Source organism: Daldinia vernicosa, assembly GCF_022497035.1.
Source record: "Daldinia vernicosa strain CBS 139.73 unplaced genomic scaffold F5Y00scaffold_38, whole genome shotgun sequence".
In the NCBI taxonomy this organism is placed as follows: Eukaryota; Fungi; Ascomycota; class Sordariomycetes; order Xylariales; family Hypoxylaceae; genus Daldinia; species Daldinia vernicosa.
The window spans coordinates 27,014-52,945 of NW_025953954.1; the positions used below are offsets into that span (position 1 = coordinate 27,014).

Here is a 25,932-nt window from a genome sequence, read left to right on the forward strand (position 1 = left end):
GGTCCGATGTCTGTATCGTGACCTCGGGACCATTGTAGTCTTAGGACTATTTACCATGTATAGAGTAGTCTAACCCCACAATTCCCCACAATTCCCCAAAAGACCCCGTAAACCCCCGTAAAACCCCGTATAACTCCATCATTTATTGCTATCCAAATCGAAACCACAGCAAACCTCCTCTATCCCACTAGTTGAATCTCTAAAACTGTAGATGATGTAGCCTCCATCGCAGCATCGTCACCAGTTTGATCGTCACCAGTTTGTCAAGAAGACCCGATCCACGTCGTGGGAGAGACTTCAGCTGAACGACATGTCGCATTAACCATCCTTCTATACGTCATGGGTAACCAATCCTACGCCTTTTTAAACATTGCATGCATCCCTGATACCGCTGCTTACTATTCGTGAGCACTTTACAGGTAGGGAACTTGGCTGTTGGCCACCCGCAGCCTATCGTTCAAGATTGTAGATGAGTGTACAGGCTTCCGAAGCATGATGTATGTCGAACTTTAGGTACGTTTGCTCGGCGTTATTATGGTCAGCTCTCGAGCGATGAGCCTTGGGTATTATCGGCGAAAATGCCTACATTAGATCACGTATGATCACGTATGGTGATGGCGCCCCGGGGAGCGTGGAGAATGAATGGAGACGGAAATGAATGAAGAAATGGAGAAGACATGGGCCGACTTATTAGCCTTTGAGGCTGGAATTTCTTTTCATAACATCTCCGGTTTCCCCCACACACGCCCACGCATACTCCCCATGGTCAGACCAAACTAGTTAGACTTGTGGAATTCGCCGTGGCTGCAAAGATTTTAACTGGCGGCACTTGTCACCTCCCATGTAATAGACGTATAGGCGTATGTACAGGGTCGGGTTCCAGGTACGAACTAGAGTCCCGAACACGGAGGGCTACCTAGTGTAGCCCATATTGGCGATTTGAACCTATAATCCTACCTCTACGACGATAATACGACACCAAGCCACTAATGCAGTGGAGCTCTACGCCCGCATCCATCCCGTCTGGGCTTCATGGGAAATCCCGTTGATCTGCTGCTGTGTGCGTAGTACAGCATATACGTTTGAATCAGGATTATTTTGACCTGGTTGGCCATATTCTTGATATACCTATGCAAACTTCGTGCTTCAACGTTCCCTTGTAAGACAGGTATATAGACTGAGATGAATCGCTTTATATTCGAATAGCCCCTGAAACGTCAATTTTCGCATACTAATGCACCTTTTAGCTTCGTGTAGCTCAGCTCAGCTTCTAGCGTTTGTGGTCATCTACTTCGTACATACCTTTATATACAGTAGGTAAACTAATACATCTATACATCCATGTGGTGATATTCGATGCTCCCAGCCACACATCGTCCCACATGTTTTATGTAGTCACTTGTTGGAGCTAGTCCCGCGGATTATATAGGTTAGGTATATAGTAGGATTTGCGGTGTTATCAGATCGTAGGGTGTATCGAGCCTGAATATCTGCACTACAATCGGACCGGCCTCAACGGGTTGTCAGGCCTCGTGAAGTATGACTTTGCCAATAATCATGTCTGGATAAGAAAGAGAAACTTTGATATGTACCTAACCTAACCTACCTACCTAACATAAGGTTAGGTAAACATAAGGTTAGGTAGTGATAACGTTTCCGGGGATCAAGTCCTGTTAGGTACCCCTCCTTCCCCCTATCCCCCAGCTGCAGCTCCATAAGCTTAGAATTTGCGAGGCAAGAATAACGACATCAAGGGTCTCGACTTCCACGCTACGTAAGTACGGTCGTTCCTTCTTTCAGACAGCAACCACCTCGTGACTCCCCACTCCATTTTATTTCTCTGTTGGTGAAATATTTCATCATTCCCTGATCCCTGTTACGTGAATTAATATCACGTCCAAACCGAATCGGGTTTGCCTCAAAGAGATTACAGCATCTCTACCAAGAGTTACATAAGATACCTAGTTACCTACATATATAAACCTGAGCATTACTTAAACTTCTCCCCATCCCTTCTGAACGACAATAACCCATGTCGTCCTATCCGTGCGACTCTACGTAGTATTCACCGATTTATAAAATCGAACGGCGCAACAATACCTTCGCGCAATGGGTCGCTTCACTATCCACAAGCCCGAGCAGGACGCCGGCAAGGCGTGGCCCGCCATCGTCATCGGCCTATTTGTAGCATTCGGTGGCATCCTATTCGGGTATGTTTAGCAACATTCTCGGAATGTGTGACAGACTGACAGTTTACATTGTTCCTCTTTGCGCTAACTTGGAATATTAGTTACGATACCGGAACTATTAGCGGTATCCTAGCTATGGACTTCTTCCAAAATCTCTTCTCAACCGGTTACCGCAACACTCACGGCCATCTAGACGTCTCGCCCTCCCAATCCTCTGCCATCGTGTCGATTCTCTCCGCAGGCACTTTCTTCGGAGCTTTGGGATCGCCGCTCCTTGCCGATACTATAGGTCGCCGCTTATCTCTCATCGTCTCTTCGTGGGTCTTTATTTTCGGCGTTATACTCCAGACCGCTGCTGTGGCTCTGCCTCTGTTCCTCGCTGGTCGTTTCTTTGCCGGCTTCGGCGTCGGTCTGATTTCTGCCCTAAGTATGTCCCTCCGAACTCTTATTCGGCTTCTAAGTAAGCTTTGGCTAACATACGGTATAGTTCCCTTGTACCAAAGCGAGACGGCACCGCGTTGGATTCGAGGTGCCATCGTAGGCGCGTACCAGTTCGCCATCACGATCGGTCTGCTCCTCGCCGCAGTCGTGGACTACGCCACGCAGTACCGCCAGGACACCGGCTCGTACCGCATTCCCATCGCTGTGCAGTTCGCCTGGGCCATAATCCTCATTGCTGGAATGCTTCTGCTGCCGGAGACTCCCCGGTACTTGGTCAAGAAAGGGCAACAGGATAAGGCCGCCCGTTCTCTTGGCAAGCTCCGGAGGATTGATCGCAACCATGCCGCTATCCATGACGAGTTAGCCGAGATCAAGGCGAACAATGATTACGAGATGAGCATCGGAACGGCCACTTACCTCGACTGCTTCCGCGGCCCCATGCTAAAGCGACTTCTCACCGGCATGGGAATACAGGGGCTTCAGCAGCTAACAGGTAATACACGCCGGCTATCCTTGTGGCGTTTAAATATTTCTCACTAACATTATCTTAGGTGTCAACTTTGTGTTCTACTACGGTGTAAATTATTTGTTAGTACAATATTGTTTCGATTCTCTTTGGAGACATCTCAGGGGTAGCAAAGATTACAAAGCTAACATCGTAACTTTCAACATCGTAGTAAGAACTCGGGCATCCAAGATCCATTCACGATCCAAGTAATCACGTCTTGCATTAACGTCTTCTCAACCATCCCTGGTCTATGGGCTGTAGATAGGCTTGGTCGTCGTCCGCTTCTATTATGGGGCGCAGTTGGAAGTGAGTAAAATCCAGATTTTTCTCTCCTAATTTCCCTTGTACATGAAATAATTACTGACCTTTCTTCCTCCAGTGTGTATCAGCCAATTCCTTGTGGCTCTACTCGGTACTCTGACGACGGGACAAGACGAGGCAGGCAATATCGTGGTCTATAACGTCGCAGCGCAAAAGGCCGGTATCGCCTTTATTTGTATCTACATCTTCTTCTTTGCCAGTACCTGGGGACCCCTTGCGTGGGTAGTAACGGGCGAGATTTTCCCCCTAAAAGTGCGAGCCAAGTGCCTTAGCATGACTACCGCCACTAACGTAAGTTCTTCTTACCCATATACCCCTTGCGTCCCCTCTCTCCGAGGCGTAGTGCTTACTATTTATACAAATAGTGGCTCCTGAACTGGGCGATAGCCTACGCGACCCCGTATCTCGTCAACTACGGCGAGGGTTACGCCAACCTGCAGTCCAAGATCTTCTTCGTGTGGTTCGGCGCTTGTTTCATATGCATTGCCTTCGTATACTTCCTCGTATACGAAACCAAGGGCTGGTCGCTCGAAGAGGTCGACGAGCTATATAGCGAAGTGAGCAGCGCGCGCAAGAGTGCTGGGTGGACCCCGAGCTCTACATTTTCGCAACGACAAGGTGTCACTACGACGGCTACTGGTGACGTTGATAGTGCCGCAACTGATGATCAAGCCGAAAAGTTGGCCGAGAGCGAAGGAAACACCGCCGTTTCGCATCATGATGAAAAGTCCGCAGTATAAAATCGGTGGCACTCTTAGTTTCGTCTGTTCAATATTCGCCTGACTTGTGGCATATACCTCAAATACGTCGTTTTCAGATATCCCCTGAGCTAGTCTTAGCAAGGGGATTGGCTCAAGGGCCGCGAGAAATCGTGCATTCTACAAAACCGAATACTAACCAGGCACTATAATGATTGTTAGAAATTAATTCAAATTCGCGTATTTACATCGGATTCTCGGCCTGCAAGCCAATCGCTTATCCTTGTCCTAAGCGCGATCCTTTACGCCAATCAATGGCTTATATAAATTGTAACCGTATTACACCTGAGACGTTGTAGGGACCGGAGCAGGCCAATGCATGCCATGAAACCCGAACCCTATAGCAAAATCGCACTCGGCACGTCCCAGTTCGCGTAGAGTCTTGGCATCCAAGCATAGCAGATAACTTGTCTTACAAGCTCCGTCAAGCACGACACTCAGGAGCACACCGTCATCTTCGTCCAGGTCTCCATCTTCAGGCGACTTCGGACGCGGTACGAAGATAGGTTCTCCTGGCGTGTGTCCGCTCGGGTTGTCCCAGAACGTCGTCCCGTGTGTTAACACGTCTGTCTTCACAATAGTGTCGAAGAGGGTACTGTGACCGCGGTTGGCTATGCTATATACGTAGCGATGTTTCTTAGTCGCGTACGTCGGGTTGATCGTAGGTAGTTCGCCAGCATGCGGTGCCTTGATTTCGAACATTTTCTCCGCATTTCGTCGAGTTGCTGACGCACCCGCATCGTTCGTGTCTGATTTGGGGATCCCAAGTTTCCACCGAGTAAGACGAACGTGACAGTTGCGATTACGCTCTTCGTCGCCCCAGAATTTCTTGGCCGCGCCGTTCCTCTGGAGCATGACGTCCACTTCAAACGCTCGTATCACGTCAATGTTAGGATACTGCATTACGTCGCAGTATACGTTCAAGTCACCCGTCTCCTGGTCGCGCTCCTCAAACGAATTTACGCTGTGGAAGTAAAAGGCAGCCGGGCTATCGAACGTGGCAACTACACCACGGTCGCCGAGACGGTCGACGACGAACCACCTGCATAATTTTGACTCGTCGAAGGCCTCGATGGCGTCGACCATATTGCCCTTCCAAGGAACTTGAATACCGTTTGTACCGATATGGGATGATGGAATACACAATATGGCAAAGGAAGGTGTGAGATAAAACGAGTGAATGTACGCCGGCTTCACGTCGACAGCGGATATCGTAGCTATAATTTTGGTTACTCCGGTTGACGCATTCGTGCAAAAAACACGATAGAACGACTTATAGCCCATTTCAAGGTTATAGTTGTAGTAGTCGCCGGTTTCCGGGTCTCTCTGGGCGTGGGCGCAGCTCAGAGGACCTCTGAGGAGCGGGTGGAGCGTTTGTTGTCTGGCTATTCCTATCGGCTCTAAGGTATTCTGGTCGATCTCTTTCATATTTCCGTTATCTGTAGTCAGCCATAGATTCTTGATACCTGCTCGGTGGCCAGACTCGGCGGTTGCTCTGGCTTTCGACGGCAAGCCAGGCACGTTTGCTTGAAAGGCAACCGAAACATTGTCAAAATTAGGATCCTCCCGTTTCGGTGATCCTCTCCAAACGCTCATGATCTTGCCAAATAGGCCGATGCACGGGTCCATCTTTTGCCCGAAACCAATATCAGGTCTTTTCCCATCTTTCTTAATAGCATCGTATAGAGCCTGGCTCTGACGTCGAGATGTATACTCGACCCTCACAGGACTACCACCTTTTTCTGAGTTGGGAATAATATTAAATTTATGTGAGTGGCCCAGGCCGTCGAACCAATGTGTGGTACGGAATGTACCTTTCGGGGTATTTTCGACGACATACTGCCCGGGGCCAGTGCGGTACAGCGTGCCAGCAGCCCACACCGGGATAGAACCTTTGATAGAAAGTTCTACGGGACCGCGTATCTCATTTAGGCCTTCGAACTTATAATATATTAGCATTTTATACGGGTGAAGATAGTATAATTGTGACTTACTCCTGCTTCGTTTGGCCAGTCTTCGAAATTAGCCTCCAGCATTCCTCGCACCGTAGTCTGAAAATCGACATCTTCGTTTCGAGGTCCTCCAAGAATTATCCCCTTTCGTATATCGTGTGTCTCTGTTTCTGTAGCCATGATGCTTCGGAAACTATTAATGGCGTACGCCGATGTGTCTCAAATTCCAGAAAACCAAAAGACTATTGGCATTCCTCACTATCGTGTGAGCCGAGTTGAAGTGGGCGGGTAAGATTATATAACAGTTATGAATGGACTGGGCGATCTTTAGGCCGTGAATACGATCTAACAAAGTAGATCGTCTCTTAATTATAAACGAATGCGAGACTCGGTATTAGTAATGCAGATTCTATTCGTCGACCACGCCGCCAACTGGCAATCGTGAATATTCGATAACCCCAATGCGAGGGAGTCTCTGTATTGCTTGGCAGGTTACTTCAGATGTCAGCCAATGTAAATGCCGCTATTACCATCATTTAGTTTCCTAATTTCAGAGATTTGATAGGCCGGGTTAGAAATTCGATGTCTGAATATTCAGGTAGCTCCCCTTGAGCAGAACTCTTTCACTTCTTTGTTTAGGAAATTGGTAAAAAGAACGGGCTGATAGATGCCTGTTGTAACTTCACAGCAAGGAGATTGTGGAATTGAATAGAGGCTGCATAAGGTGCGATAGAAAACTCTCTTGCTACTTGAAGCTGCGATGTGCTGGGATTTGGTAGGACTTGCTCGTTTGTTACTAGCTATTTTTGTTGAGAAGGGGCACATCTCTCTAGGTGGAGAAGACCTCGAAATAGAACTGCTCTTGATAGGTAGGTACATGATAGGATGACAAAATAATAGAAAAAAGTACTGAGGCTCTAAGTCATGATTCATGGATCACGTAGGTGTAAGTACCTACCTAGGTACACGTCCAGTCGGACAAATTAGTGACTGCAAGCCTGCAGACTGTGAAGACATGTACTTGCCTTATTCAGGGCTTGATTCCATTCTTCGTCCAATAGGCGTCTAGTGGCTTTCTAATTATCCCGAGAGGCTGGCAAGGGATACTAAATGGTTTCCCCGATTGGCCGACTTTTCGGTAAATTTTGCACTAGGGCGATACCTCGTTGAAGTACTTCACCCAGGAACATCGCATTCGCTTAATTGATCTTTAACTTTAACTCCAAGCCTCTTTATCAGTCATAAGAGGATTAGGTAATATGTAAGATGGTAACCCCGTAATCTCCGCTACCTCCTTGCATTTTGCTATTTCCATCGCACTTAACTTGTAACTAATTGTAACTGTAAATAACTTGTAACTAAACCGTTCATAGGTAATCCGGTTACCTCTATCTGCCCTGCTAGCAGCATCCTCCAAGACAGCAGCATGGCATTTCCTAGTCGCGGCTGCATTACCTGCAAAACCCGGCGCATCAAGGTAAGGCGTAAATATATCCAAGAAACTAAAAAAACCACTCCGTCACCGCGAGCTAAGAACATCCAGTGCGATTCGGTCCATCCGTTATGCGGCCGATGCCAGAAAGCAAGCCGAGATTGTGTTTGGGATCAGAATCAAGAAGCTGGTTTACTATTCAAGGATGAGAATGCCTTTGCTCAAGGCAAACCCCGGCGTCCTTGGAAATCGAAGGTACAAGAAGTATCATCCTTCGTTCCGGCGAAAGATAAAGCATTGCAGTTCTGGCTTGATAATTACGTATTCCGAGACGACGAAATTCCCGAATTCGCTCGAGAATATAACCACTACTTGATAGCTCACCGTGATTCAGCCAAACATAACTCGAGTCTTCACCTAATTACATCGGCCTTTTCGCACGCTGTGTTCAGTCGTGTGATGCAGTCAGGCGAGTCGATCGAAGAAGCTGAGAAGCTATTCGCACAGAGTATTGAGAGCGTGCAAACAGAGATTCGTCAGCTATCGCAGAGCAACATCGACGAGCTTCTCCTTACGACAATGCTGATGGCTGACTACAAGGTATGAATAAAAACCCACAAGCACTTTAACAAGCACAGCCTAATAGATCCTTGTTACAAGAACGTAATGGATAGAGAAGGCTGGAACCGTCAGAACCAGGATGAAGTTTCACTTTTAAATCCCGACGTGACTGGGTCACGGATATGGAAGAATGCTTATCATTACGATGGAGCCACGGACCTCTTAAGGCAACGGCAACAAAATAGATGGACGTCGAATCTTCTTCTCGATCGAACCGTAAGGCGACGATTAGTAAGTATGTAAATGTTCGTAATAGATATACTGCTAACCAAGACCAGATTCGGGTATGCATTCTCCGAGGCATATCCGTTCCTGAGTGGATTCGAGACGGGGCCCAGTTCGGTGAGGAAGGCCCCGTTCTAATCCTCGATTCGATCATGGTCCGCGTAGCCGCTCTCCGTGAGAGATCACTTTGTCTCTTTCTTCCGAAAAGTGCAAGATTCTCAACTCAGCCGCATCCAGGCGATCTTGCAGCCGAGGCTCGATCACTGGACGCCGCATTAGAAGTGTGGTCTGCTGCACTCCCTGAAGATTGGAGATTCACCACACGGTCGGACTCTACGCCGGATTTTACCTTTGATGGAGTAATCCATGTCTACGCCACGTATGGCCACGCTGCCATATGGTGTCGATACAACGCTATTCGTTTAATTGTCAACAGCATCCGTAATAGGGCGCTCTCCGTCATGGCCCAATGCTCATCTCAGATGTTATCTGTAGCCCCAGAACAGGATATATGTCTAGGAAAGACGACATCCCTAGGAACAGACTTGTGTCGCAGTATTCCAGTCTTCTTTACCTCTATCACCGTGGAAGGAAACCCCACGGGAGCTATGGCCAATGATAATATTGTTCACGTTAATCAAGAAATCAAGCCTAAGTTAGCGACGCTCCTAGCATGGCCGCTAATCCTGGCGATCAATACGGATAATATCCCAGAATTCCAAAAAGAGTGGCTAAAGAACAAATTGAAGTCTATTGCTAACACTTTAGGAGATGCCATTCTTGATGCAGCTATCGAACAAAATGAACTGATGTTCTAGATACAGTACAGAACCTCCCTACTTCTCAAAGAAACAATAGTTACTCTGAAATAGTGAATAACGACTTAGTCGAAAAGTCCAAATACAGGCTTAGGAACATAGGGCTCCTCGAGGAATTTGACCTCTTCGGCCGTCAACATCTTTCCTCGCGCATCGCACGCCTCGTCGATTCTAGCAACCGAGTTAAACCCGACGATCGGTATGGTGCCTTTCGTATGATGCCACGCCAGATTGACGTTGCTCATCTTCCAACCCTTCTCGATGGCAAGCTTCTCCACACGGCGAATAGTTTCCTCCTCGTCAGGTCGGAGATCTAAGCTGATGGGACCGGGTGTCTTGGAGCGAGTCGAATCCTCCTGTCCCAAGGGACGGGCCAACTTGCCGCCGAAGTTGGGAGAGTACGGCAGGATACCAACGCCCGTGTCGTTGCAATAACGAATCATCTCACGTTCTTCTTCGCGGTAGCACAAGTTGTACAAATTTTGCATACTGACGAACTTAGTCCAGCCGTTACGCTCGGCAACCTCTTGCATGCGCGCGAACTGCGTCGCCCACATCGAGCTCGCACCGATGTAGCGCACCTTACCGGTCTGTACCAAGTCGTGTAGCGCTTTCATAGTCTCCTCGATAGGCGTGGTTGGGTCGAATCGGTGGATTTGGAATAGGTCGATGTAACTCGTGCCCAGACGCCTCAGTGACGCTTCAACGGCGTTAAAGATGGCAGCACGAGAAAGACCTATGATATTGTCAACTTAATACTCATCATTTTCCCGTTTACTATATACGAATGGAGGAATAAGACACTACTCGAATCGAAACTCGCTTACCTCCTTGGTTAACATAATCCTTACTCCGGCTAAGTACTCCTCCAAACGGAGCGGTGAATACGCTCGAATCTTCCCCAACATGTAGGAAACACTTTGTCAAGATAATAACCTTCTCTCGCGGGATGGAGAATTTCCGCAGCGCTTTTCCGATGATCTCTTCGCTGATACCGTTGGAGTAGGCGTTTGCTGTGTCCCACGTGTTAATGCCCCTATCGTAGGCGGCCTTGAGAATTTCGAGGGACTTCTCTTCATCTAGCACCCACGGTAGCCACTTAGAGGAGCCCAGAGACATAGCACCCAGGATAGGCGAGGATACATGAAGCCCTGAAGAGCCTACCCTAGCATAGTCGACCTTGGTGTTGTCGATGCTCTTCTGGAGAGATGCCGGAACCGGGAATTGAAACATGATTAAGCTGAATTATTGATATCAGAGTCTTGACTTAGGCTGAACAGCGAAAGATAAAAAGATGAATCTTCTTAGATATTGAAATATAGTAAATTATCTTGTTTGACGAACTGATATATGAAAGGGGCGGGTTTATTCCCTTTATATATATTTAGTTACCTATCTATTTCATACCTCTTGATCACCCCTCTCAATATGCTACGCGGGGCTTCATAGCCTACATTCTCCACGTCTAGAGCTTTCAAGCCCCCTAAGCGAAATATTCATGGTGAAATGATATTTCCCGTGGAGGGGAGTTAAGATGGTGTTGTCCGAAGTCCGCAACATGGATGAATATAGACTATATGCTTACTTTTATTTCTAAGCAGCTCGCGAGATTTTCCAAAGAGGGTCTAGTACCAAGAGCTCGCGGGTTTTTCTGAAAAGGGAATAGTCCAAATAATTATGCCTGATGCATGTGTATAGATAGGTATTTGGCTTTGGGATATAACGTGGTACATATCTAATGTATTTCCTGACATATTGTCGTTACAAGAGGTAAGAAATAACTATTCCCAACCACTGTCCTTCCTTGCCTTATACATAAGAGATTTAGACGTACATATGTATGTATTACATCAAGACCATCAAGGTACTCATTCAATCATCATATCCCATACTTATACATGCGCCCATCCATCCCAAGTCCTCAACCTGGCTTCGTTTTTTTAACTAAGGCCGGGTCAAGCGCTTCAATATCTCGTCAACTGAGGACTGCCCGCACACGCTGGTGGCGAGAATTTAGTCTCGACAAATACCTTCTGCATGTTGTCCTCGTGCTTCTCAAACTTTGAATACACTTTATCCAAGTCCTCTAGGCGAACGCGGTGAGATACCATCTGAAGAGGGTTCAGATCACCGTCCTGGATCATCTTGAGTAAATCCTCCCAGTACTTGTGCACCGGTGCTTGGCCGTTGCCGATGAGTCGAATACCCCTTTCCATAAGAGATCCGATATTAAAATGGTTGGTCTAAGGTTGTTAGTATGTTAAATCACCAAGACGAATAGTATTACGAAAGGGTCAAAAAGCTAGGAACTTACGTAGCCGACGTATACGCCAGTAATTCCGCATCGACCAAAGTTTCGGACACCTTCTATCATTTCGTTGATGATTTCGCTCGTGTCGGTTTCCGCACCCAACGTCATCTCGAGCCAGTGCATCCAGCCCTTCGCATATTCGCCCGCGGCGCACTACAAAATTCGGCGTCAGCTAACAGCTCATATCCGCGGCAACTAAATTCTGAAATGGAATAAACATATTTCTTACATCAATAGCCGCATCCGGGCCCCTACCACCGCATAGATCCTTCAACGTTGACACGACAGTGGGCTTATTCGTTACGCCGAACGATAGCTTCTTATAATCGACCAGCTCCAGATTCTCTGCGTGGTCTGCAGGCCAGCGGCTTTTGACAAAAGTGAGACGTCGCTCGGTGTCGATGAAGATGACCTTGGTGGCCCCGGCTTTGATTGCGAAGGTTCCAGCCATCTGACCGATGGGGCCGGCACCAAATATAGCTACCTGGTCGCCGGGGTAGACAGCAGTGTCGTGCACTGCGTTGTAGCTAGTTGCTAATACGTCGCTAAGGTATAATGCCTTTTCATCGGGTACGTCGCCGGGAATCTCGAGGAGATTTACGTCGCCGAGCGGCACGCGAACATATTCAGCCTGGCCGCCTGCAAACCCACCCGTGAAGTGAGAGTAACCAAATATCCCGGCAGTCTGACCGCCGTACATGGCTCGCTGGGTAGTATTGGAATTGGTGCGCTCGCATTGAGATGACAGCTTCTGCTTACAGAAGAAACAGTCGCCGCACGCGATCTGGAACGAAGCCACGTACCGCTTGCCCTTCTGAACTTTCTTAACCGCTGGTCCAATCTCATCAACGATACCGCAGAATTCGTGGCCTAGGATGTCACCTTTGTTTAATTGGATGACAATTCCTGAGAAAGCCCGTCAGTATGAAGAATTCGTGAGGAGGAAGAATACGAATTCCAGATTGCAGCAGCTTACCGTGGTATAAGTGAAGATCACTCCCGCAGACCGTGCTACCGGTGACTTTGAGAATTACGTCGTTGGGCTCGATGATCTTTGGTCTCGGCACGTCGCGAACCTCGACGGTGTTTTTACCCATCCAGCATAACGCCTTCATCGTCTCTGCTCTACCAGCTTCTCCACTATAGCTGCTAACATCTTGTGCGGTGATTGAACTTCCGTCATGGCCGATGACCTTCTCGGCGAGATGCGCCCCTTGTGTTGCTGCCATTATTTCCCGATACTTCTTTGATTATCCTTTAATATTGTGATTTGTCAGAGAGACGCTTGGATATGCAGTCTTCGTCGAGCTCTCAAGTCCAGGTAGCAATCTTATAACCAGCGGCATACATCGTGGCAACGACATCAGCGCATCATCATAAAGCTAGATTTACCGGGACGAGTTCTGGCCCCCACAAGTCGAGATCGAATAGGAAAGCTTTGGTGTTGCCAAGTATGACGTTGTGATTAGATATTGGGTCAAGGCATATGAGACTGGCATACGTCATGACTCTTAAGACGCGGATGCAAGCGCGGATGACAGGTGTTAACTACAGTGTATCAAACGTATGAAGTACTTTATACAGCTTAGGAACATACTGATAACGAGATATAGGTGGCTAGTAAGAAGCTTCACCGGTTTTTTAGTATGAAAACCAAGGCCGTTCTCATAACAGCAATTTCACTCATGTATAAAAGCGGTGGCGATGTTGAATATTCCTTAAAAATGGGGTTAGGTAAGTTGAATCCCCTCCCCCACATGACGATCCCATATCCGAATTTCCAGACATAAAGCCGCTCTTCTGATGCGAACCCTCGGAAAAGCTGACGCGCTACGTACCTATCCTGCGCGTCATATTTATCCAAGGCGGCATGGTTATGTTGAAATATGAGCTGTGCTAGATGCATATCTGTTAGCGCACAAAGCCAGTCGCTAGAAATATCGTATGTAGGATCGGGATAGTAGTAACGTTGGAGAGGCACCCGCAAACTCCAGTCTCCAGCAGTGAGTTCGTATTTTGAATGAGAGGTCTCCCTGACACGGAAACATCACCGTGTTCGTCTTGGTCTAGTGAGCCAATTCTGGGGAATTTCAGGGCAGATAGCTGCAAAACAATATTGGCCATCTACCCATAGAGAAGCTCAAGCCGTCCCTCGTCGATAGTAGGATTTAACACATGAGGCTCATCAGGTTCGAGAGCAGTGTCCTTAAGAGCATCAGACATTCATGCAGTTCTACATCCTCGCCCGGCCGATATTTTTTAATGAGACTGGCGATTCCGCGGTATATATGACTAGTTGAGTGACCTCTCCCATAGTTCGATCTCCTGATTACTTCTCTCCTAAGCAAGGCCGTCCCTGTCCATACGGACATATCTTGGTTTTGGTGGCATGACTGGATACCTAAACGTCGCTAATTGCACAACTGGATTATACAACTAGGCAACCCCTCCAGATAAAGGGGTTAAAATTTTATATATCCGCAATCGCTATTGTTTTTTAGCTTGTAGTTTTCGCCCGATAATTGTTCTACTAGCGTTGTCTTCTCGAGAGGTAGAACCAAGCAGCATGGAAACAACTTCGTTGGAACTCCAACCTAACTAAAGGAGCCTATGGCCACCTGAAATATACTGGACCTGTTTATATTTTTCTTATTTTTTATACCATGTTCGCTTGCTCAATAATGTTTAGGACTTGGAAACCTATCCTTATCTTGTTACCGAAATCTGATCGGTTCATCTCAACAGTCTAGGGATAGCAGATTGGACATGATTAAATGAGACGTGTAGAAAAACGGGCCTTTATATTAACGAGAAGCTTCGCCTCGGAATATATTAAGTCACGACTATGCACTGACTGCCTTTCTAAAAATGGACTTTGGAGATACTTTCAACCAATTCTCTCAGCTTAAGTTTTAAGCCTCAAGCAACTCGTAACTTATCAAGAAAAGGACCTGGATTCTCAGATAATAGCGAACTGGGTATCGTTGCATTGCTAAAAGTCAAGTATCTAATGTTGCTTCTCATATACATCCCACACAATTATGTATAAACTTCTGGCTCGACCTCTCGCGAATTTTTCAAGTACCTCCCCTTTTAAATACGCTAATTTCCATCTCTTTAAGGTATCGCTACCGTCTTCTATACTACCACACCTCTAATAAATTACTAGCAATTCCCCTTCTCGTCTCCTGAACTTCATCTAGACTGGCTAATATAAAGCACACTTCCACGCTTATGCTCCAAGGGTCATGGGAAACCCAGCCGGGCCAGTGTACCTCTGAGAAATAGAAGCACCGTGCTGCTCAGTGACGAGCTGGTCCGAGGTTATTTCGTACACGCCGGTGTAGTTGCTGTGGGAGTCCTGGGGCGTTGTGACACTGAGCTTTAGGCCACCCTCAACCTTATCAACGGCCCACGAGTACGCCCCTTTCTCGGCGCACCCCGTCAAGCCAACAGCCGGCAGGTAGTCAGGACCCTCTACGAAGAATTAGTATTCATGAGAATTCAGTAAATTTAGCTACGTCTTGTAGTAATGACTCCTACGTCAACTTGATGGGAAGTGCATAAGACAAGCCGAATAAGAATGGTACGTACGGAGCATGAGAGAGCACTTTGCCGGCTCTGGATTACCAGAAGGCGATGCCGAGGCCGGATCAGTAATAGCATAGAACTCGTAACTAAGGCGTAGCGTTAGTTTATGGACGATGGTAATAATTTGGAAAGGTAAAAGTTGACATACGTGCACAAGACGCTGTGAGGAATGCAAGAGGCCGTGAAGTTGGATACGGTGAACCCAGATGCGTATCTCGACTTGATAGCGGCACCCGAGGCGGTAGCCGCGAAGAGAGTTGCGAGAATAGCGTTGATCTGCATATCGAATAGCTGAATATTAAGTATTAAAACTACGTGTGTATTTGGTTTCTTGTTAAGCGAGTGTAGAGAGTTGAAAGTTGAAAGATGATAGTTATAGTTATAGAATGGCGAAAGATATCACGATGTGCTTCTCGATGTGATGCAATTATATATATACAAGCGGCGTCGTCTATTTTATATACATAGTAAATGACCCTGTGTTCTATATACTCTCGCACTCAGCCACTTTCCCGTATTCAGTAGGCGTTGGCTGCGTTGCCTGTCTAAAAAGGGACAACTGTCGGCAGCGAATACCACGTTGCATGCAACTGGCTTAAGGGACTTTACGCCGCTGATCTCAATTGGGCAGGCGATCATCTCGTATTTATGCCCGCAGGGTCCCTTAGGCGCCGAGTGCACAAGGGATGACGACATCCCATAAACTTCGCTACCCTTCATCTTAATCTTTAGGACATGTTCAAAATGAGGAACTGAATTATCGTCACTTGGTTGTATTGCGACTCGAATAGGGGTAGACTCAAATCACGTACAGTATGGACGATATGTAGGTAGATGCTAACTACTGAATCAAAAAGATAGACATACTTATTATTTCATCCGTCGTAATCATCGAAGAGGTCAGTGCCAGTGCTCACTCTACCACGAAACTGGTGATTTGGTAGATAGAGAGAGTGGATTGCGGCCGAAGCCGAGTTGAAGCCCAAAATAGGCTGAACCAAATACGAGAAAATACCTAACATACTTGCATACCTCATAACTACCGTAGACAGCATCGCAGGTTAGATGTTACCAACAAGCCTACCGTATTATCAGACTGTCAGATTACGAATCCCGGTCTATATGACAATTGATTATTCGCCTTATTTACACTGATAATCCCCACTCGCCAATCCTTGAAACCCGCGGACCGCAACCATATGTATTGTACCTAACATACAGAAGTCTTTCTCAGTGGGCTTGAAACATCGTTTATTCTGTCAGGGGTCGATTTATGTGCCGAAGCCACGCATCATCGTTTGCCTTTCAGGGTCTTCCGCGGAAATTCTTCGCTCTCGGCCGATGATGACCTTTCGACCTCTACCTCTGAAATCTCGTGTTTCCCACCCATGATTAACAACATGACCTAGAACATCTCAAGCATAGCAGCACCGGAGTTCGGAGCGCACATTCTCCATCGTTAATAGTTCGTACACAAATCCTAAACAGCCTCGTTCCTCACTCTCTTATCATTCAGTCTCTGTCGATGTGCTTTTGTGAAAATGTCCAGTTCGCCTCTTAAAAATTACAAGACAAGATAGTTATTACCTGCGTATAGTAGCAAGCTTTACTATACCATAGACTACTATCGCTACTATCGCTACTACCGCTACTAGTTGGGCTGTTTATAGAGCCAGTCGCTGTTCGCATCAACCATAAAATTTGTAATGTTAAATTCGTTCGCGGCGCCATTTGAATTACTCATACCGCCGCTGCCGCCGCCTTCGTTATTCGCCGCGTTTTCTGAGCTCATTTCGACAGAATTCGGTGGGCCCGAAGATGCTTCGTGACTAAACGGTAACCGTGGTACGTTGAAGAAGTCGAAAACGTCCAAGTACTCTAGCTCGTTTGGCGCCGGCGTGCGCGCTGGAGTCACGCTTGGTCGACGGCTCGGAGCACCCGCCAGGTGACGAGGCTGGCGGCTGATCAAGAAGTCAAGATCGAATGCGGTCCTTCTCATGTCTGCAAGTATCTTGACTGAAGACGGTGTGATCCGTTCCCCTGTCTGGCCTACTGCACGCTCGCTGTCGCTGTGCTCGTCAAGGACTCGTTGGAGTAGCTGACAATACCTCCCCGCTACCGGCCAGTACCTACCCATGTCGCGCAGTGTATCGACGAGGAAGGCGATTTGTGGTGCTAATTTATGTTCTACTGTCGAGCCGTGAACGAGAAGGAGTCGGGCAGCTACCCATAACGTGAAGGCGAACGGGGGGCCAAGTTTATTCAGCATGCCGTTTTGTACAACGAACTCCCCGAGAGCGGCAATATTCTCTACGGCGCTGAGGCAACGCTGGCTCGCACCATACGACGGAGTAAATATGGGTGATCTGGTAGTCGGGTACGCAGCAGACGAATGTAATCGAATCACGGCCGTGTGATAGGTAGCATGCAGCATAACCCATCCGCAGTTTAGAGTCTTGCTACCGCTAGGTTGAAACAGCTTAGCCATGTTGCCGTATTCGCCCGGAAGACCAAATTTCCAGGATGCGAGGAGGTTATCGAGCTCCTTGTATCGCAGCTGCCACTGCTCGACATCTCCCAGCGCGCCGATGTCTACGGGTTGCTTCAGGAATTCGTGAATCTTGGATAGTATGCCGAGAATCTCAATGTAGTATGAAAAGGCACCCAGATTTTCCGGTTTGTTTTGTTCATGCTCCGGGAGGTCCGGGGGACGATCTTGAGTGCGGAACCACCTTGTTTCCACCTTTTGATTCTTGATCCACAGATCATCCCGGCAGGGAAGCGTCCGGTCGATTTCCTTATCGTTCAGAGCGAAATCGAAGGCAGTGGCGATTGTAGCGTACCGGTCCAGGAGGTATATCATCCAGAATAATCGCCGCCTTGACTCTTCCTCGATGAAATCTTTTGGCTCTGGCAAAACCATCGCTCTCAAGGTATATATCGAGGCATAGCTTGGTGATACGGAGAGCGAGTTGCTCTCGACAGCTAGACCTATCTGCACGACAGAGCGAGTAATTAAAGCCATGATGTTCCAGCCTGGAGGACCGTTGCTGCTACCGCACAAGTCGAGCGCCAGGATGACCAGAGCCTGTAGCGCCTTGACCGACGAGTTTTCCATGCCGTAGAGGAGAACCCTCTGTTTCGAGACGTCGTGGTAATGCCGCCTTTTTTCTTCCGTGAGTCGGGCGTCTGTCGAGTACCTTAGAGTAGCAGCGACAATAGCGTGTAACAGTACCTTGTCGGTATCATCCAGTGTTGAGGGTCCGAATAATGAATCCAAGGTAGATTTCCTGTGTAAAATAGGGCACCAGGTATTAATATGTTTAAAGTATAAATCTACTAACGCGTACAGGAGATCGTATGGTGGAAGATCCTGATCTGACGATATCTGCGTCTGACCTTGTGTCACGCTCATGCCGGGGGATCGAACGGGTTGTTGTTGCGACTGTCCGTAATATTCCTGGGCCGTGGGACCCGGTTGAAGGCCAGGTCCTAGCTGATTAGAGGGGGAGATGCCAGCCATAGGCATCTGCGATTGGAAGCCATCATGCACAGAGTGAATTGACGGGGTCGGAGGAGGTAAGCCAAAGTCGACATGCTGCGACGTCGTAGGGAACGTGGAAGGCTTTTGCAAAAACAATGCAGTCTCAGCTTGGGGAGTCCTGATAGATTCGCCAGGCCGAAACAGCGACGCTGGCTCACGTGGCGTGCCATGATCGCTCGGTAGGCTTGGGTTGCTGTTGCGCACGCTCGGGGCAATATTGTGGTGAGCGTGGTTGATAAAGGACGTCTGCAAGATCTCGGAATGGGATCTCAGTATCTCCTCAAGTTTATCGAGCCTCTGCTCCAGCTCCCGGCCGTAACCAGCTCTTAAACCAGGCTTCTTGCGTTCGCGATATTCGCAAAAGACAGAATTTCGCCTGCACCAACCACATGACGGTTGTCCACGATCGCATTTTACCTTTAAAAGAGTAAGTATATACTTCTAGATTCACCAGGTGGGAAATGTCGGGCAGTAACTTTATGTGAAGGCGAAAGCGAAGGTGAAGGTGATTAAGACAAACCTTTCTTTGTTTGCAAGTTTCACAACTTCAATTTAGCATCTGGATGTTAGCGCGTTTCCTTTGAAGTGAAACGATGAATAAGACGATATAAATAAATAAGACCAGTCGATATGCAGTAATAAGCTGATACGGGAAAAGGGTTCGGGGGCGATAATCTGAATCTGAATGCGGAGATGAGGAGATGAGATGAGGAGATGAGGGATATCAGATGGATAAAAAAAACGTCGACGGGCCAAGGCCAAGACAATTGGAGAATAAAGAATAGAGAATAGATCATACTGAATAAATACTGTAGGATAATAATATAAGAACAGTAGCTTGAAATTCATTGGATAAGAAAGAAAAAAAATACAACTCACGAGACGGAAATTGGTCTCTTGCGTTTCCCGTTACGCACAGCGCCGGAACTGTCGTGGTCATCGTCTTGATCATTCTCGTCCCCGCTCTGCAGGGCGTTATTACCGTCGTCGCTGTCGGGTTCCTGTTTGCTGTGTAGCGACACGTGGTTCTGCTGCTGGGGTCCGGATACGGCTCCGTTCTGAGATTGAGCAGCTTGCATCATGTCTCGGTATCAATTACAAACTTTGGACCTCTGCGACTCGGGCTTTGTGGGCGACAGCATCGCGAGCTAACTCTCGACTTCGGGGTAATGTTGAGTAGAGGAGAGACGTGTATTAAGTGGAAGGGGGCTGGCCGAGCTAGTTGTGCCTCGGCTGGGGGGTCTCGAATCTTTTTTTTTTCTTCCTTTTTTTTAATGCTCTCTTAGGTACCTATTTTAGGTCTTGGGGGAATTGTGGATTATGGGGGGGGAGGAAAAAGAGTGAAAAAAATGATTCGAAAAGTAATAGTTACGCTAAGATAAAATTCTAGAGGCTCGTGGGTGCTAATTACGAAATATCAGAGTACTAAACCCTGAATGGACTCGTTCATGGGGTATCAATCTCTTGTAGCTTTTGTATCTTTTGTAATACCTGACAGGTACCTAGTCAGGTAGACACAATATAACAGGCGGTCTAGTATTAACTGCAATAGAGCCATAGGACACAGAAGAAGAGAGATCGGTCGATGATGGGCATCCGAAGAAGACCGAACGACGAGAATTACTGACAATTTCTAAGAGTATTATTACAGAATACAAACTTATCAACTAAGAGACTTTGGAGACTTAGACGGGTAGTTATAATTAGATACTGGCATTCTTAATATTGGCAAGTCGAGGATATAAATGCCCGTACCTAATGAGATAGTTTCGTATCACATTTTCCAATTTTCCTAGCTTCATACATACCTTGAGAGGATCTTTGCCAACATTTGCGGGGGAAATCAGTGGATGGGACTGGCTGAGATGTCAAGCCCAGAAGCCTGGAGGGAAAAGTTGGGGAGACCAAGAAGGGAAGGGGTGTTTGCATAGAGAGTGGATGAAGTTCAGATGCGGAGACCAATGATCTCGGCCGGGGCATTTCTTGGCTATTTACAGGGATGTTCCCTCCATCACACGTATGTGCCTATGTATGTATGTAGTCCCCTGAGGCCTGTCGTCGTTTGTAATCTGCGACTCTGTGAAATCTCATAGAAAATCTTACGAATATTTCCGGTACGATATCGTCTTTACTTCAAGCTCGAGTCAGCATTTTACCTAGATCGAATTTATTTTCTTTATTAGGTACCTAAACAAGTATAATTCATGCTAAGTTTTACATATATATACCTAGTTATATGGCATGTATTGAACGCGAACACTCCTATCCAAGATACCTTCCTAACGTGCAAGTCCCGACCCAGCAGCCATTACATGCAAGCCGACCATTACTACATTAGGCGGATAAGCCTCCGTGGGATTCCGTTCCAATATCGGCAGTATTCGCCGGGTTTTCAGCATATGTTTAACTGCCGGTATTTCATTTCATGCTTCCCTCACCCTCCTATTTCTTGTGTTTTCCTGCGCCTAGCATTCACTTGGGTACCTAAGGTATGAGTATGGGTATTTTGGTCGTTCGAATTCGTGCCTTTTCTTTTCTAGGCGCTCGTAGCCATGTTCTTTATGCCCTCGGTCAGATGATCTACGATGCTAGTCTTCTTCTCGGTAGGTTCCGCCTCCGCGTTCTGGGCAGGTGTCGAGCCGGGCAGCCCTGTTGCGGTCTGCAATACACTCGCTGGTGGCGGACTTAATAGATAGTCCGACGGGATCAGTTTGGATCTAACGGCGGGGTTCAAGGTAAGACCAAAGCCAGGCTTGTCGAGGTCGGCCGCGGTCAGGAAACCTTTGGTCGGAATAGGTTCGTCGACGAAGAGATCGCCGAAGACCGGTAAAACACTCTTTCCGTCGGGAGAGTTGGCCAAGTACTCTTGGAAGGGAGTATTAGGTTGAGAGATGACGAAGTGGTAGCTATAAGGTCCGCTCGCGTGAGGCACGACGGGAATGTCGTAGGCGGCAGCCATAGCAGAGACCTTGAGAAGCTCTGTCATGCCACCGAGCCACATGACGTCGGGTTGGATGATGTCCAGATTACGCCCCTCGATCAGCTTACGGAATCCGTACCTCGAATATTCGTGTTCTCCCGTCGTGAACTTGAGCGTAGGATGCGCCCTCTTGATCTGCTCGAAACCGTCGGTATCGTCGGGGGACAAGCATTCCTCCCACCAGTTGATGTCCAAGTCTTTACACTTCTCGGCGATCTCGATAGTATACGACACGTTCAAGCTCATGTAGCAATCGACCATTATGGGGAAGTCTGGTCCCACACTCTCGCGATGCTTGCGGAGGAACTCTATATTCTTCCTCAGACCCTCGTGGCCGTCGGCTGGGCAAAATGGAAGAGGAACTTTAGCTCCCCAGAAACCCATCGTCTTTGCAGCAGTCGGCTCCGGCCCCGTACAATAAAAGTCTATCCGCTCCCGCGCCGCGCCACCGATGAGCCTGTATACGGGTTCGTTCCTCAGCTTGCCGAGCAAGTCCCAAAGGGCGAGGTCGATAACAGAGATGATAGCTATCGGTAGTCCCTTACGGCCGTAAAACATAGAAGCTCGATACATCTGTTCGAACAGCAGGTTGGTATTTCTAGGGTCGGCACCGATCAGGAAGCGCTCGAAGTGTTTGTGAACGATCCAGCAAGCTGGCGGGCCTATGTGTAGAAGATGTCCATTAGTATATGCCTCTTACTATGTTCCAATAGGTAATTGTAATAATCCACACAACGAAATAGGAGTTCGTACCGCCAAAGCCCGTCGCGAAGCCTACCGTGCCATCGGTAGCCTCGATCTCGATAAGGAACGACCCGAGGACGTTGATGCCCCAACTTGTTCGTGATTTCTTATACTTGTCCCATATGGAGCACGGCGTTGAGATGTCCGTGTCGATCAGCCTACAGTAAGTGCTGATATTAGTCTCGCTGTCTTAAGGTTCTCTCGTAAGAAATGTCAGCTCAGCTACTCACCAATGGCCACCCTTAACGTTGTGATAGTCACCACCTATAGTAAGTTAGTTACCGTCTGACTGGTCATCCCCGCACATCGCCGTCTCAGTATATAGGGTAGCTTGCATACCTGAGCCAACGCCGCCAATCACATACGACCTGATGGCTTTGATGGTGGGAAATTGTCTCACCGAAGCCATCTTGGGACTCTATCACCTTGGGACAAGTTGTTTCGTAGTTTTACTTCCTGCTAACTGCTAAATTTACCACCGGTCTGTGGTTCGTTACGGGAGCGTCGTAATATAAAGACGGGGAGGGGGAGAGAGGCAAGGGAGAAGGGAGGAGAAAGTAGAGTAGCAGCGCCAGAGAAGCACATCCACAAGCGTCGCGGCCAGAATATTAAATATTTCTAGAGCAAATTATAGTAGCGTCAAGCTCGGCTTCCCGAACAGCGACGTCCCCTGGGTTTTCGAAGGCGATACCCCAAAGACCGAGTAGGTCCGTAGGCAGCGGGGTGGCCGGGATAGCCTTGGAAGCGTTCTAGCTCGTTACCAATCGTCCCCGTTCGTCCCCATTCGTCCCAGTTGTTGGTTCTCTACATACATGGGATGGTATATGGGTCTAGCTCGCACTTACACATGCATTACGTTTCATGAGAGGACTTGTCGTCCTAGTCTAGATGTAGATCGGTCTCCAATCGCCCGACGATGACTAACGTAGCTCATCTCGAGCTCTCATCGAATAGACATGGTATCAGCACAAGTCACGAGGACGATAATATACTGCAAGCCCATACAACCTACATACGTAGACGTATAAAAGGATGTGTTATAGGTTAGCATTCCATATAAGTGAAGCATCTAGGATATAAGGTGGTATCCCCCCGCGATGGATACATATATTTCCACTAATGCCAAAGTGAGGACGAGCTGGAATGAAGCACGAAACACACGAGCTGCGATGTATTACGGGAGCTTACAGGTAATAGTAGAAAAGAAACAACTGCACTTCTAAGATAAAACGTCATGATAAAAATTCCACGTGTAAAATGAGAACTAGGTAAGGAGACCTGCACTTTCGATACCTATCTCTTGGAGAATGCCGAGGCGGGCCGCCTGCGTCTTTTTAGGTCTAAAACCCAGACGAAATCTCGCTACGCATTACACCGAGATCGTGGGGTCAAGTGCTGATCGCAACGCAACCGGGGTCTACATACAGCTCGAGACGCCATGAACTTGGACTAACCAGGTTACTATAGTCTGTAGTAGTAACTTGGATATGTGTGATTATGGTTATTCGTTAGGTGCCTATATGTAGCTTGGATATTTACACGATATCAATAATTGATAGTTAAGGTATACATAGTGAGGAAGAGAAAATAAGATTGGTTTCAAGTAAACATTCAACTTGACAAACTAACTATTACATTCCCATTCTCTCTTTATGACTTATACCTCACTTACAGTATACCTAGACAATATACAACAACGACTAGGTTAAGATATACCAATCCTCATCACATGCCAAGACTAGCTATTTACCCCTATACCCCGCCATACTTAGAACCCTAAAAGCTCTCCTCATCTACAAGCATATTTCGAATGTTTCCGAGAAAGAAAGTCGTATCGCAGCTCGAACCTTGATCGAGCGAACTTCTTTACCTTCCAATTCGTCGTACCAACACATCAAATCCCCTACTGAAAATACAATATACACAATATACACGAAACACGTACAATAATAATATGCCGGCTACAAATCTGCTGCGGGGCAAAACCGCCATCATAACGGGGGGCACCACGGGTATCGGCCGAGCCATTGCCCTCGAATATCTGCGTCAGGGGTCCAACGTGGTAGTGAACCATCTAGGCCTTGAGCGCGACCAGCCTCATCTTGAATCGCTACTCGCCGAAGCCGAATCTCTCAAGACCTCCAACACCGACCCCAACACAACAATAGGTACGCTCGACCATCTCGCCGGCGACGTCTCGGATCCAGCTACAGGACCCGCGCTCGTAGCTCACGCCGTCTCACGCTTCGGCCGCTTGGACATATGCGTGAGCAATGCGGGAATCTGCCAATTCGCAGAATTCCTGACTTTAACCGGGGACCTGTGGTCGCGGACGGTGCGCACAAATCTCGACGGCGCATTCTACGTCGTGCAAGCTGCGGCGCGACAGATGGCGTCTCAAGACCCGTTACCCTCGTCCTCTTCTTCGTGGAGAAAACCGCAACGCGGATCCATCATCGGATTAAGTTCCATCTCGGCGTTGGTAGGCGGCGGACAGCAGACGCACTACACGCCGACGAAAGCCGGGGTGTTATCGTTGATGCAGAGCTGCGCGGTGGCGTTGGGTTCACACGGCATCCGGTGCAATGCGCTGCTTCCGGGTACGATTCGGACGCAGCTCAACGACGAGGATCTGGCCGATGATGCGAAGCGCGCTTATATGGAGGGTCGTATTCCGCTGGGACGCACCGGCGACCCGCGCGATATGGCGGGGCCGGCCGTCTTCCTCGCCTCCGACGAGCTGAGCGGTTATGTGACTGGTTCGCAGCTACTGGTTGACGGAGGTTTATTCGTTAATCTACAGTGACGAGATACCCTTTGACAACTCTGATGATGGTAAAACCCCACCTGCTGATCGGTCGGGATCGATATACACATCCATCCATCCATCCACCCATCTATCCACCATCATCGGGAATCCGGGCCCCTGCTCCCATTCTCGCCCTCTGTCCTAACCCTAATGATACCGTGCGTATTCGCCTTGCCCGCATGCATCCAACCATTAACAGTAGGTACTCAGGCTGGTAGTTAGGCAAACACGTACCCATTCCAAACACACGTACGTATTTGCGTACATAATCGAAGGTGCCGAGAAGAGTGAGTGGATAGCAAGACGGCTTATGTGGAAACGTGGCAGATCACGGTGGCAAATACGACATATTGGAACGTACAAGAACAATAAGATCGAAATGTGGGCTGATCCGGGAGTTCAGGTTGATTAAATGTTGATTTGAGGCTCAAGAAGTAGGGTCGGAAGACGATATACTGAAGGTCTGCGTAATTATGATTGGTACTGGAGTAATGGTTACGTGTTACCGGCTTATTAGCAAAGCAGTAGTAAGAGCTGAGATATCCCAGAGACTCATCAATGCAACACTAGAAGCATTCTTCTCCCCAAAGCCAAGAATTTGCCGGATTAAAATGCCGAAGCAGTAGACATAATAAAGATAGAAACCGTCTTACCGTATATGTCACATCGCACAGTTGAGCTACAAAAT

General features: G+C 47.8%; 9 protein-coding genes across 9 annotated transcripts; 3 read left to right on the forward strand and 6 right to left on the reverse strand.

Moving 5' to 3' along the window:
• Window positions 1-1,964: 1,964 nt before the first annotated feature.
• On the forward strand, window positions 1,965-4,348 carry F5Y00DRAFT_126639 (hexose transporter). Its single transcript, XM_048004134.1, has 7 exons — window positions 1,965-2,210; window positions 2,291-2,616; window positions 2,677-3,123; window positions 3,182-3,218; window positions 3,308-3,444; window positions 3,518-3,750; window positions 3,825-4,348. Exons 1-7 carry the CDS (start codon window positions 2,110-2,112, stop codon window positions 4,197-4,199), a joined length of 1,656 nt encoding a protein of 551 aa, XP_047862884.1. The 5' UTR covers window positions 1,965-2,109; the 3' UTR covers window positions 4,200-4,348.
• On the reverse strand, window positions 4,338-6,555 carry F5Y00DRAFT_126647 (torulene oxygenase). Its single transcript, XM_048004135.1, has 2 exons — window positions 6,212-6,555; window positions 4,338-6,158 (listed from the first exon to the last, which is right to left on the reverse strand). The coding sequence occupies exons 1-2, from the start codon at window positions 6,347-6,349 to the stop codon at window positions 4,497-4,499; spliced, it is 1,800 nt and encodes a 599-aa protein (XP_047862885.1). The 5' UTR covers window positions 6,350-6,555; the 3' UTR covers window positions 4,338-4,496.
• A 978-nt stretch (window positions 6,556-7,533) lies between these two features.
• Window positions 7,534-9,298, forward strand: F5Y00DRAFT_126682 (uncharacterized protein). Its single transcript, XM_048004136.1, has 4 exons — window positions 7,534-7,646; window positions 7,713-8,201; window positions 8,262-8,453; window positions 8,501-9,298. The coding sequence occupies exons 1-4, from the start codon at window positions 7,596-7,598 to the stop codon at window positions 9,263-9,265; spliced, it is 1,497 nt and encodes a 498-aa protein (XP_047862886.1). The 5' UTR covers window positions 7,534-7,595; the 3' UTR covers window positions 9,266-9,298.
• On the reverse strand, window positions 9,298-10,794 carry F5Y00DRAFT_126686 (Aldo/keto reductase). The gene is made up of 2 exons (XM_048004137.1): window positions 10,093-10,794; window positions 9,298-10,001 (listed from the first exon to the last, which is right to left on the reverse strand). The coding sequence occupies exons 1-2, from the start codon at window positions 10,496-10,498 to the stop codon at window positions 9,331-9,333; spliced, it is 1,077 nt and encodes a 358-aa protein (XP_047862887.1). The 5' UTR covers window positions 10,499-10,794; the 3' UTR covers window positions 9,298-9,330.
• A 435-nt stretch (window positions 10,795-11,229) lies between these two features.
• Window positions 11,230-12,805, reverse strand: F5Y00DRAFT_263981 (GroES-like protein; the record flags this gene model as incomplete). The annotated part of the gene is made up of 4 exons (XM_048011584.1): window positions 11,230-11,508; window positions 11,580-11,729; window positions 11,806-12,482; window positions 12,553-12,805. The coding sequence occupies 4 exons, from the start codon at window positions 12,803-12,805 to the stop codon at window positions 11,230-11,232; spliced, it is 1,359 nt and encodes a 452-aa protein (XP_047862888.1).
• Window positions 12,806-14,540: 1,735 nt separating this feature from the next.
• Window positions 14,541-15,609, reverse strand: F5Y00DRAFT_242454 (uncharacterized protein). Its single transcript, XM_048008518.1, has 3 exons — window positions 15,316-15,609; window positions 15,171-15,253; window positions 14,541-15,053 (listed from the first exon to the last, which is right to left on the reverse strand). The coding sequence occupies exons 1-3, from the start codon at window positions 15,447-15,449 to the stop codon at window positions 14,809-14,811; spliced, it is 462 nt and encodes a 153-aa protein (XP_047862889.1). The 5' UTR covers window positions 15,450-15,609; the 3' UTR covers window positions 14,541-14,808.
• Window positions 15,610-16,283: 674 nt separating this feature from the next.
• On the reverse strand, window positions 16,284-20,441 carry F5Y00DRAFT_242457 (putative C6 transcription factor). Its single transcript, XM_048008519.1, has 3 exons — window positions 19,591-20,441; window positions 19,232-19,256; window positions 16,284-19,128 (listed from the first exon to the last, which is right to left on the reverse strand). Exons 1-3 carry the CDS (start codon window positions 19,791-19,793, stop codon window positions 16,819-16,821), a joined length of 2,538 nt encoding a protein of 845 aa, XP_047862890.1. The 5' UTR covers window positions 19,794-20,441; the 3' UTR covers window positions 16,284-16,818.
• Window positions 20,442-20,949: 508 nt separating this feature from the next.
• F5Y00DRAFT_126740 (enolase C-terminal domain-like protein) lies at window positions 20,950-22,971 on the reverse strand. The gene is made up of 4 exons (XM_048004138.1): window positions 22,775-22,971; window positions 22,666-22,699; window positions 22,445-22,593; window positions 20,950-22,353 (listed from the first exon to the last, which is right to left on the reverse strand). The coding sequence occupies exons 1-4, from the start codon at window positions 22,842-22,844 to the stop codon at window positions 21,248-21,250; spliced, it is 1,359 nt and encodes a 452-aa protein (XP_047862891.1). The 5' UTR covers window positions 22,845-22,971; the 3' UTR covers window positions 20,950-21,247.
• Window positions 22,972-24,077: 1,106 nt separating this feature from the next.
• F5Y00DRAFT_242460 (NAD(P)-binding protein) lies at window positions 24,078-25,872 on the forward strand. Its single transcript, XM_048008520.1, has one exon. The coding sequence runs from the start codon at window positions 24,390-24,392 to the stop codon at window positions 25,239-25,241; it is 852 nt and encodes a 283-aa protein (XP_047862892.1). The 5' UTR covers window positions 24,078-24,389; the 3' UTR covers window positions 25,242-25,872.
• Window positions 25,873-25,932: the final 60 nt, after the last annotated feature.

Bases quoted from the DNA above. Each gene is read 5' to 3' on its own strand.
- F5Y00DRAFT_126639 (XM_048004134.1), top strand. From the start codon at position 2,110: ATGGGTCGCTTCACTATCCACAAGCCCGAGCAGGACGCCGGCAAGGCG. The intron at 3,124-3,181 runs GTAATACACGCC...ACATTATCTTAG, and splicing joins GGGGCTTCAGCAGCTAACAG to GTGTCAACTTTGTGTTCTAC. The intron at 3,751-3,824 runs GTAAGTTCTTCT...TTATACAAATAG, and splicing joins GCATGACTACCGCCACTAAC to TGGCTCCTGAACTGGGCGAT.
- F5Y00DRAFT_126647 (XM_048004135.1), bottom strand. From the start codon at position 6,349: ATGGCTACAGAAACAGAGACACACGATATACGAAAGGGGATAATTCTT. The intron at 6,159-6,211 runs GTAAGTCACAAT...ATATATTATAAG, and splicing joins ACTGGCCAAACGAAGCAGGA to TTCGAAGGCCTAAATGAGAT.
- F5Y00DRAFT_126682 (XM_048004136.1), top strand. From the start codon at position 7,596: ATGGCATTTCCTAGTCGCGGCTGCATTACCTGCAAAACCCGGCGCATC. The intron at 7,647-7,712 runs GTAAGGCGTAAA...AAGAACATCCAG, and splicing joins GCAAAACCCGGCGCATCAAG to TGCGATTCGGTCCATCCGTT. The intron at 8,454-8,500 runs GTAAGTATGTAA...AACCAAGACCAG, and splicing joins GAACCGTAAGGCGACGATTA to ATTCGGGTATGCATTCTCCG.
- F5Y00DRAFT_126686 (XM_048004137.1), bottom strand. From the start codon at position 10,498: ATGTTTCAATTCCCGGTTCCGGCATCTCTCCAGAAGAGCATCGACAAC. The intron at 10,002-10,092 runs GTAAGCGAGTTT...ACAATATCATAG, and splicing joins GGATTATGTTAACCAAGGAG to GTCTTTCTCGTGCTGCCATC.
- F5Y00DRAFT_242454 (XM_048008518.1), bottom strand. From the start codon at position 15,449: ATGCAGATCAACGCTATTCTCGCAACTCTCTTCGCGGCTACCGCCTCG. The intron at 15,254-15,315 runs GTATGTCAACTT...GCTACGCCTTAG, and splicing joins CCTCACAGCGTCTTGTGCAC to TTACGAGTTCTATGCTATTA. The intron at 15,054-15,170 runs GTACGTACCATT...AATTCTTCGTAG, and splicing joins AAAGTGCTCTCTCATGCTCC to AGGGTCCTGACTACCTGCCG.
- F5Y00DRAFT_242457 (XM_048008519.1), bottom strand. From the start codon at position 19,793: ATGATGCAAGCTGCTCAATCTCAGAACGGAGCCGTATCCGGACCCCAG. The intron at 19,257-19,590 runs GTGAGTTGTATT...GCTAAATTGAAG, and splicing joins AAGAGACCAATTTCCGTCTC to TTGTGAAACTTGCAAACAAA. The intron at 19,129-19,231 runs GTTTGTCTTAAT...ACTCTTTTAAAG, and splicing joins AAACTTGCAAACAAAGAAAG to GTAAAATGCGATCGTGGACA.
- F5Y00DRAFT_126740 (XM_048004138.1), bottom strand. From the start codon at position 22,844: ATGGCTTCGGTGAGACAATTTCCCACCATCAAAGCCATCAGGTCGTAT. The intron at 22,700-22,774 runs GTATGCAAGCTA...AACTTACTATAG, and splicing joins GATTGGCGGCGTTGGCTCAG to GTGGTGACTATCACAACGTT. The intron at 22,594-22,665 runs GTGAGTAGCTGA...CACTTACTGTAG, and splicing joins AACGTTAAGGGTGGCCATTG to GCTGATCGACACGGACATCT.
- F5Y00DRAFT_242460 (XM_048008520.1), top strand. From the start codon at position 24,390: ATGCCGGCTACAAATCTGCTGCGGGGCAAAACCGCCATCATAACGGGG.